The sequence below is a fragment of the Agelaius phoeniceus genome, chromosome 35 (assembly GCF_051311805.1).
Source record: "Agelaius phoeniceus isolate bAgePho1 chromosome 35, bAgePho1.hap1, whole genome shotgun sequence".
Lineage (NCBI taxonomy): Eukaryota > Metazoa > Chordata > Aves > Passeriformes > Icteridae > Agelaius > Agelaius phoeniceus.
In genome coordinates, this window is record NC_135299.1 from 2,680,422 (window position 1) to 2,690,312 (window position 9,891).

At 69.9% G+C, this 9,891-nt stretch overlaps 1 protein-coding gene across 2 annotated transcripts; it reads left to right on the plus strand.

Moving 5' to 3' along the window:
* The first annotated feature begins 615 nt into the window (after window positions 1-615).
* Window positions 616-9,618, plus strand: KIF5A (kinesin family member 5A). Of its 2 annotated transcripts, XM_077192641.1 has the most exons (9): window positions 616-908; window positions 1,004-1,438; window positions 4,474-4,561; window positions 5,413-5,486; window positions 5,788-5,892; window positions 6,500-6,548; window positions 7,058-7,113; window positions 7,209-7,296; window positions 9,332-9,618. In XM_077192641.1, the coding sequence occupies exons 2-9, from the start codon at window positions 1,310-1,312 to the stop codon at window positions 9,601-9,603; spliced, it is 861 nt and encodes a 286-aa protein (XP_077048756.1). In that variant the 5' UTR covers window positions 616-908; window positions 1,004-1,309; the 3' UTR covers window positions 9,604-9,618. The 2 variants fall into 2 exon arrangements, with proteins under 2 accessions (XP_077048756.1, XP_077048755.1); XM_077192640.1 differs by having other exon boundaries at window positions 616-1,438.
* The last annotated feature ends 273 nt before the right edge of the window (window positions 9,619-9,891 follow it).

A 9,891-nucleotide genomic window follows, 5' to 3' on the forward strand; every position in this document is an offset into this window, starting at 1 on the left:
GGGAGACACGGGGGGTGACACAGAGGGGAACACACGGCTGGGGGCACACGGGGACACGCATGGGGACACACGTGGGGGGCACAGGGGGATGGGGGGACACGGTGGGGACACGGGGGACACCCGGGCCGGACTCACGGGTGGGGGCACGCACAGGCCGGGTGGCACTGGGGGGCACCATTGGGGTGTCCTGGGCTGTCCCCCATGGCGGGGCTGCCCTTCTCAGCCGCGGGAGACCCCCGGGCTCAGCTCCGGCCCCCCCGGGCTCAGCTCCAGCCCCCCCCGGGCTCAGCTCCAGTCCCCCCCGCCGTGTTTGGGGGTCACCCGCAGGGGGGCCGGGCAGAGCCCCCGCTGTACCGGGGGGGATGAGTCAGGACCGCGGCCTTCCCGCGGGGGGGGGGCACCGAGCAGGGAGGCCGGGGGGGGCTGGCCCCGCTCCCTCTCCCCGTCCGCGCCCCGGGGTCCCGATCCCCGGCCCGTCCTGCTCCCCCCGCCGTGAATCAGCACTTTGGGGGGGCCCGTGCCCGGCGCTGCGCCCCCCCCATAGTCCCGGCCACCTTAAGAGCCGCGGGCGGCTCCACCTTAAGGCGGGGGAGGGGGCGCGGGGGGGCGGCCCCCCCCCCCCCCCCCACCCGCCGGTCCCGGGGCTGCAGTGGCGACAGCAGCGGTCACAGGAGCGGCGACAGCGGCAGCTGCGGAGCGTCAGCCCCGCCCGGCGCCGCCTCCCGCATCCTGCAGCCCCGCGAGCCGCATCCCTGAGCAGCATCCTGCATCCCTGGGTACCACCCGCAGCCCTGGGTACCACCCTGCAGTGCTGAGCGGCATCCTGCATCCCTGAGCAGCATCCTGCGTCCCTGGGTACCACCCCTGAGCAACATCCTGCAGTGCTGAGCGGCATCCTGCATCCTTGGGTACCACCCTGCAGTGCTGAGCAGCATCCTGCATCCTTGGCTACCACCCGGGCAGCATCCTGCATCACTGAGCAACATCCTGCATCTCTGAGCAGCATCCTGCATCCTTGGGTACCACCCCCGAGCAGCATCCTGCATCCTTGGGCAGCATCCTGCATCCCTGGGTACCACCCGGCCAACATCCTGCATCCTTGGGCAGCATCCTGCATCTCTGAGGAGCATCCCGAGCCCTTGGGTACCACCCGGCATCCCTGAGCAGCACCCTGCACCCTCGGGTACCGCTCAGCACCCCCGGGTGCCACCGTGCCCGCCGGTGCCAGCTGTTCCTTAGGCTGTGAGCAGCGCCCCGGGTGACCCCCCCGGCCCGAGCCCCCCCGTGTGGAAGCCCCCCGAGCCCCGGCATGGCCGAGCCCAGCTCCGAGTGCAGCATCAAGGTCCTGTGCCGCTTCCGGCCGCTCAACCAGGCCGAGATCCTGCGGGGGGACAAATTCCTGCCCGTGTTCCAGGGGGACGACAGCGTCGTGCTGGGGGTGAGTCACGGGGGGGGGCAGGGGCGGGTACCCCCATTTGGGGGGCGCTGTCACTCGGGGGGGGGCAGATGCTGTTCTGGGGAGGGGGGGAAGCGCTGCTGGGTGTGGCCGCTGCCCCCAGGGACTCTCCCCATGCTCCCCCCCCACTGCATTTCCGAGGCTCCCGGAGCTCCCAGTTTGCCCAGTGCCGGGGGGGGGCGCTCCCAGTTTGCCCAGTGCCAGGGGATGGCACTCCCAGTTTGCCCAGTGCCGGGGGGGGGCCGCTCCCAGTTTGCCCAGTGCCGGAGGCGGGGGGGCTCCCAGTTTGCCCAGTGCGGGGGGGGTGGGGGGCAGTGTTTACATGGAGCGGACACGCCCTGACCCCCCCCGAGGGGGCCCTCAAAGCAGCCGCGGGTGGGGGGGGGGATGCCGCAGGACCCCCCCCCCCTCCCCTGCGCTGCGGCCCTGCCCTTTGTTAGGGGCTCATCCGGGGGGGGATGAGGCCCCCAAAATATCGGCCCCCAAAATATCGGCCCCCAAAATATCGGCACCCCATAATAGCCCCCCCTTGTCCGGGGCGGGCGTGGGGGGGAAGCGACGGTCCCGGGGGGACAACGGGGTGGGGGCGCGGGGGTGTCCGTGGAGGGGGGTGTCCGTAAATGGGGGGGTCCATGGATAGGTGTCCGTAAATGAGGAGGGGTCCGCGAGTGCAGGGATGTGGATGCGGGGCGAGGGGGGGTCCGTGGGTGCGAGGGGTCCGTGGATGGGGGGTCCGTGGTACAGGGGGGGTCCATGCACGGGGGCGTCCGTGGATGCAGGGGGGGTCCTTGGATGGGGGGGGGGTCATGCATGGGGGGGGTCCGTGTATTGGGGGTGGTCCGTGGATGGGGGGGATCCGTGGATGCGGGGGTGGGGGGGCCTTTGGATGGGGGGTTAATGCATGGGGGGTCCGTGGATGCGGGGGGGGTCCGTGGATGGGGGGGGTCCATGGATGGGGGGTTCATGCATGGGGGGTCCGTGGATGCGGGGGGGTTCTTTGGATGGGGGGTTCATGCACGGGGTGTCCGTGGATGGGGGGGGTCCGCCCGTGGCGGGGCTGTGGCGGTGCCGGCGCAGTGCGGGGGTGCGGGTGCGGGGGGAGCCGCGGGGGCGGCGTTGCGGGCCGGGGCTGCGGGGAAGGGCCGGGGGGCGCTGGGATGCGGGTGCGGGGCAGGGGAGGAAGGGGGTGCGGGGGGTGCGGGGGGTGCAGGGGGTGCGTGACCGGCGGCGGGCGGGGCCGCGGAGCTGCGGCGGCTGCGGGGCCCCGGGGGGGCCGGGGGGAGCGGGGGCGAGGGCTGCTGGCACCGGCTGGCCCCGTGCCCCCGAGCCCCCCGTGTGTCCCCGTGGCCCTTTGTCCCCATGGCCGTGTGTCCCCGTGTCCATCTGTCCCCATGTCTGTGTGTCCCCATGTCTGTGTGTCCCCGTGCCCCCGAGCACCCCGTGTGTCCCCATGGCTGTGTGTCCCCGTGTCCGTCTGTCCCCATGGCTGTGTGTCCCCATGGCCGTGTTTCCCCATGGCGCTGTGTCCGTCTGTCCCTGTGTCCGTCTGTCCCCGTGGCCGTGTGTCCCCGTGGCCGTGTGTCCCCATGTCTGTGTGTCCATGTGTCCCCATGGCCGTGTGTCCCCGTGTCCATCTGTCCTCATGTCTGTGTGTCCCCGTGTCCATTTGTCCGCGTCTCCCCGTGTCCGTCTGTCCCCATGGCCGTGTTTCCCCATGTCTGTATGTCCCCGTGTGTTCGTGTGCCCCCGTGTCCGTCTGTCCCCGTGTCCGTGTGTCCCCGTGTCTGTGTGTCCCCGTGCCCCCGAGCACCCCGTGTGTCCCCATGGCCGTGTGTCCCCATGGCTGTGTGTCCGTGTGCCCCTGTGTTCTTCTGTCCCCGTCGCCGTGTGTCCCCGTGTCCATCTGTCCTCATGTCTGTGTGTCCCCGTGTCCATCTGTCCGCGTCTCCCCGTGTCCGTCTGTCCCCATGGCCGTGTTTCCCTATGTCTGTGTGTCCCTGTGTGTTCGTGTGTCCCCGTGTCCGTGTGTCCCCATGTCTGTGTGTCTCCGTGTCCCTGTGTCCCCCTGTCCGTGTGTCCCCATGTCCCCCTGTCCGTCTGTCCCCGTGTCCCGGCTCAGCACCGGGGCCTGGACAGCTCCGGGGGGGGGTGGGGATGTACGGGGTGGTCTCCGGGGGTCTGGGGGTGTCTGTCTGTCTAAGGGGGGCTCTGGGGGGGCCTGGGGGGGTCCTTGGGGATCTACGGGGGTCTGTGGGGTCTGTAGGGGAATAGGGGGGGTGTCTATGGGGGTCTGTGGGGGTCTCTGGGGGATTGGGGGCCTCTGGGGGTCTGTGGGGGTCTGAGCGTTCTGTGGTGGTGTGAGGGGGGGCTGGGGTGGTCTATGAGGGGGCTGAGGGGTCCTTGGGGCTTTGTGGGGCTGTGAGGGGTCTGTGGGGATCTATGGGGAGTTATGGGGGAGTCTGGAGGGTTCTGGGGGTCTGTGGGGGGCTCAGGGATCTGTAGGGGGCTCAGGGATCTGTGGGGATCCATGGGGAAGTCTGGAAGGTTCTGGGGGTCTGTGGGGGGCTCAGGGGTCTGTGGGGGGCTCAGGGGTCTGTGGGGATCTATGGGGGAGTCTGGAGGGTTCTGGGGGTCTGTGGGGGGCTCAGGGGTCTGTGGGGGGCTCAGGGGTCCGTGAAGATCCATGGGGAAGTCTGGAAGGTTCTGGGGGGCTGTGAGAGGGTTTGGAGGGGGGGATCTGTGTGGATCTCGGGGGCCGGGGGTGTGTGTGGGGGCCGGGTCCCTCAATGGGGGGTTCCGGGTGGGTACCGGGGGTACAGATTGAGACCCCCCAGGCCCCCCGTCCTTACCGGGACTCCCTGAGGGGTCCTGAGGCTGTGCCAGCCCCCAGCGCCTCGGGGGGGTCCCTGGGGATGGTGACCCCCGGGCGGGGCGGGGGTCTCGGGCCGGTGCCCCCCGTGTCTGTCCCGGGGTCTCTCGGGCCGGTGACCCCGTGTCTGTCCCCCTGTCCCCCCCAGGGCAAGCCGTACGTGTTCGATCGCGTGTTCCCCCCGAACACCACGCAGGAGCAGGTGTACCACGCGTGTGCCATGCAGATCGTCAAGGGTGAGAGGGCGCGGGGACAGCGGGGACAGCGGGGACAGAGCGGGGACAGAGCGGGCACAAAGAGGGGACAGAGCGGGGACAGAGCGGGGACAGCGGGCACAGAGCGGGGACAGAGCGGGGACAGCGCGGGGAGAACCTGGGGACACCAGGGACAGCCTGGGTACAGCCGGGGACAGCCCGAGGACAGCCTATGGAGCGCCTGGGGACAGCGTGGGGACACCAGGGACAGTCTGGGGACAGAGCGGGGACAACCTGGGGAGAGCCTGGGGTCAGCGTGGGGACGCCTCGGGGACAGCATGGGGAGAGTGTGGGGACACCAGGGACAGCGTGGGGCCAGCCCTGGGTGGCACAACCCGGGGACAGCATGAGGAGAGCCCGGGACCGCGTGGGGACATCCTGGGACAGCGTGGGGACAGCGTGGGGACAGCCCTGGGTGGGACAGCCCGGGGACAGCTCGGGACAGCCTGGGGACACCCCGGGGACTGTGTGGGGCCACCAGGGACAGCGTGGGGACAGCCCTGGGCGGGACAGCGTGGGGACAGCCCCGGAAAAGCCGGGTGTTTGGGGGTCCCGGGGGTGTTCGGGGGGTCCCGGGGGGTGTTCGGGGGTCTCGGGGGGTGTTTGGGGGTCCCGGGGGGTGTTCGGGGGTCCCAGGGGGTGTTTGGGGGTCCCGGGGGTGTTCGGGGGTCTCGGGGGGTGTTTGGGGGTCCTGGGGGGTGTTCGGGGGGTCCCGGGGGGTGTTTGGGGGTCCCAGGGGGTGTTTGGGGGTCTCGGGGGTGTTCGGGGGGTCCCGGGGGTGTTCGGGGTCCCGGGGGGTGTTCGGGGGTCCCCAATCCCCTCTCCCCCCCCAGATGTGCTGGCCGGGTACAACGGCACCATCTTCGCCTACGGACAGACATCATCGGGCAAGACCCACACCATGGAGGTGGGGGCACGGGAGGGGGCACGGGGGGCACGGGGGGCACGGGGGCGGCTTTGGGGGGGCTTTGAGGGCACTGGGAACACTGGGGGGCACAGGGGGGGCACTGGGGGGAACTGGGGGGTTTTGGGGGCACTGGGGGGAGTGGGGGGCACTGGGGAGGGGCTGGGGGACACAGGGGGGCACGGGGGCCACTGGGGGGAACTGGGGGGTTTTGGGGGGCACTGGGAGCACTGGGGACCTTTGGGGCGGCACCGGGGGGTTTTGGGGGGCCCCGGTGGGGTCTCAGCGCCCCCCGCCCCCCCAGGGGAAGCTGCACGACCCGCAGCAGATGGGGATCATCCCCCGCATCGCCCGCGACATCTTCAACCACATCTATGCCATGGACGAGAACCTGGAGTTCCACATCAAGGTGGGCACGGGGGGCACTGGGAGAGGATGGGGGGCACCGGGGGGCTCGAGGGCAGCACTGGGAGGGGCTGGGGGGGCACTGGGGCCACTGGGGGGGCACTGGGGGCACTGGGAGGGGCTCATGGGGTGGCGCTGGGGGCACTGGGGGCACAGGGAGGGCACTGGGGGGGGCACTGGGGGCACTGGGAGGAGCTCATGGGGGCACTGGAGGCACTGGGGGGGCTCATGGGGGGCACTGGGGGGGCACTGGGAGGGCACTGGGAGGAGCTCACGGGGGGCACTGGGAGCACTGAGGGGGCACTGGGGGCACTGGGGACTCTGGTGGCACTGGGGGGGCACTGGGAGGGGCTCATGGGGGGCACTGGTGGTCCTGGGGGGCACTGGGAGGGCAGCACTGGGGGGACACTGAGGGGTCTCGGGGCTGTTTTCGGGGTGCAGTGCCCGGGCACTGGGGGGGCACTGGGGGCACTGGGAGCACTGAGGGGGCACTGGGAGCACTGGGGGGGTTCATGGGGGGCACTGGGGGCACTGGAGGGGTTCATGGGGGGCACTGGGGGTCCTGGGGGTCGGCCCCACCCAACCCCCACCCCCTCCCCTCCCCCCCCCAGGTGTCCTACTTTGAGATTTACCTGGACAAGATCCGGGACCTGCTGGACAGTGAGTGCGGGGCACTGGGGGCACTGGGAGGACTGGGAAGCTCTTGGGGGGCAGCTGAGGAGCACTGGGAGGGCACTGGGAGGTGACTGGGAGAACTGGGAGGTTATTGGGAACACTGGGAGCACTGGGAGGTTATTGGGAGGGCACTGGAAGGCACTGGGAGGCACTGGGAGGCACTGAGATGTTACTGGGAGCACTGGGATGTTACTGGGATGTTACTGGGAGGTTACTGGGATGTTCCTGGGATGTTACTGGATGTTACTGGGAGGTTACTGGGAGCACTGGGAGCACTGGGATGTTCCTGGGAGGGCACTGGGATGTTCCTGGGAGGTTCCTGGGATGTTCCTGGGAGCACTGGGATGTTACTGGAAGCACTGGGATGTTCCTGGGAGGCACTGGGAAGTTCCTGGGATGTTACTGGGAAGTTACTGGGAGCACTGGGAGGTTCCTGGGATGTTCCTGGGAGGTTACTGGGAGCACTCTGTGACCCCCCCCGTGTGTCCCCCCAGTGACCAAGACCAACCTGTCGGTGCACGAGGACAAGAACCGGGTCCCCTATGTCAAGGTGAGGGGGGAGGGGGCTCAAGGGGGCACTCCGGGGGGGGGGGGGAGGGGCTGAGCCCCCCCCCCGGTCACCGCCCCCCCCCTCCCCCCCCCCAGGGCTGCACCGAGCGCTTCGTGTCCAGCCCCGAGGAGATCCTGGATGTGATCGATGAGGGGAAATCCAACCGGCACGTGGCTGTCACCAGTGAGCGACACCGGGGGGACATGGGGGACACGGGGGGCACGGGGGGACAGGGGGGACATGGCGGGAAATGGAGAGGGATGGAGGGATGGAGCTGGGAAATCCATGGCTGTTACCAGTGAGCGACACCGGGGGGACATGGGGGACGTGGGGATGTGAGGGGCACGGGGGATGTGGGGGGCACAGGGGATGTGGGGGGCACGGGGGGCAGGGGCGACATGGGGGGACAGGGGGGCATGAGGGGACGAGACAGGGATGGAACCGGGATATTCATGGCTGTCACCAGTGAGCGACACCGGGGACACCAGGGGGACATGGGGGCACAGGGGGGATATGGAGAGGGGGACATAGGATGGAACTGGGATATCCATGGCTGTCACCAGTGAGGGACACAGGGGACACCGGGGGGACATGGGGGGACACGGGGGATGTGGGGGATGTGGGGGGCACGGGGGGCAGCGGGGACATGGGGGGACACGGAGAGGGGGACACAGGGATGGAACTGGGGAGATCCATGGCTGTCACCAGTGAGGGACACCGGGGACACCGGGGGGGAACTGGGGGATGTGGGGGATGTGAGGGGCACGGGGGATGTGGGGGGCACGGGGGGCAGGGGCGACATGGGGGGACAGGGGGGGCATGAGGGGACAGACACAGGGATGGAACCGGGATATTCATGGCTGTCACCAGTGAGCGACACAGGGGGACACCGGGGACACCAGAGGGCACGGGGGACATTGGGGACACGGGGGATGTGGGGGGCACGGGGGGCAGCGGGGACATGGGGGGACAGGGGGGCGTGAGGGGACAGACACAGGGATGGAACTGGGAGATCCATGGCTGTCACCAGTGAGGGACACCAGGGGACACCAGGGACATTGGGGACACGGGGGAACAGAAGGGGACATTGGGGGGCACTAGGGGCACGGGGGGACCTGGGGAAATGGGGGGCATGGAGGGGCACGAGGGGGACATGAGGGGCATGAGGGGCACTGGGGGTGCGGGGGACATGGGGGCACTGGGGGACATGGGGAGCACAGGGACATGGGGGACGTGGAGAAATAGAAATGGGGGGACATTGGGGGGCATGGAGGGCACGAGGGGGACATGGTGGGCATGAGGGACAATGGGGGACATGGGGGACATGGGAGGACATGGAGGACATGGGTGGACGGGGGGGACACGGGGGGACACTGCGTGCATGTGGTGCATGGGGGGGCATGGGGGACATGGGAGGACATGGAGGACATGGGGGGCACTGGGGTCCTGGGCCGTTTTTGGGGTGCGGGGAGGCACTGCGGGGTCCCGGAGCTGTTTTTGGGGTGCAGGGGGGCAGTGCCCGGCCTGGTGCCCGTTATGGGGTGCAGGGGGGCAGTGTGGGTTCCCGGAGCTGTTTCGGGGTGCAGTGCCAGTCTCGGTGCCCGTTTCGGGGTGCAGGGGAGCACTGAGGGGTCCCGGCGCTGTTTTGGGGTGCAGGGGGGCACCGAGGGGTCCCGGGGCTGTTTTGGGGTGCAGTGCCAGTCCCGGTGCCCGTTTCGGGGTGCAGTGTGGGGCCCCGGAGCTATTTTTGGGGTGCTGGAGTGCAGTGTCAGCCCCGGTGCCCGTTTCGGGGTGCAGGGGGGCACCGAGGGGTCCCGGGGCTGTTTCGGGGTGCAGGAGTGCAGTGCCAGTCCCGGTGCCCGTTTCGGGGTGCAGGGGGGGCACCGGGGGGTCCCGGCGCTGTTTTTGGGGTGCAGTGCCCGGGCCGGTGCCCGTTTCGGGGTGCGGGTGGGCACCGGGGGGTCCCGGCGCTGTTTTTGGGGTGCGGGTGGGCACCGAGGGGTCCCGGCGCTGTTTTTGGGGTGCAGTGCCCGGGCCGGTGCCCGTTTCGGGGTGCGGGTGGGCACTGAGGGGTCCCGGTGCCCGTTTCGGGGTGCAGGGGAGCACTGAGGGGTCCCGGCGCTGTTTTGGGGTGCGGGTGGGCACCGAGGGGGTCCCGGCGCTGTTTTTGGGGTGCAGTGCCCGGGCCGGTGCCCACAGCCGCCCCCCCTGCCCGCAGACATGAACGAGCACAGCTCCCGCAGCCACAGCATCTTCCTCATCCACATCAAGCAGGAGAACGTGGAGACCGAGCAGAAACTGAGCGGGAAACTCTACCTGGTGGACCTGGCGGGCAGCGAGAAGGTGCGGGCACCCCAAAAATGGGGGCACCCTAAAGATGGGGACCCCAAAGGGGGAGCACCCCAAATGTGGGGACTCAAAAAGTGGGAACACCAGGGGCGGGGGAACCTCAAATGTGGGGACACTAAAGGTGGGGCACCCCAAATGTAGGGGCACCCCAAAAGTGGGGCTCCCTAAAGATGAGGCACCCCAAAGGGGGGCACCCCAAAAGTGGGGACCCTAAAAGTGGGGGACCCCAAAAGCGAGGACACCAGGGCTGGGGGCACCCCAAAAGTGGGGACCCTAAATGTGGGGGGGGGGTCCCCGGGGTGGGGGCACTCCAAAGGTAGAGAGGACCCCACAGGTGGGGGGACCCCAAAGGTGGGGGGACCCCAGAGCTGTGGGACTGCAGAGCCGGGGGTGCAGGGGGAAGGGGAGGTGGGCACTGGGGACACTGGG

Excerpts from the sequence above, each read along its gene's own strand:
- KIF5A (XM_077192640.1), top strand. The coding sequence starts at position 1,310 with ATGGCCGAGCCCAGCTCCGAGTGCAGCATCAAGGTCCTGTGCCGCTTC. Across the intron at positions 5,487-5,787 it reads GCAAGACCCACACCATGGAG|GGGAAGCTGCACGACCCGCA; the intron begins GTGGGGGCACGG and ends CCGCCCCCCCAG. Across the intron at positions 6,549-7,057 it reads GATCCGGGACCTGCTGGACA|TGACCAAGACCAACCTGTCG; the intron begins GTGAGTGCGGGG and ends GTGTCCCCCCAG.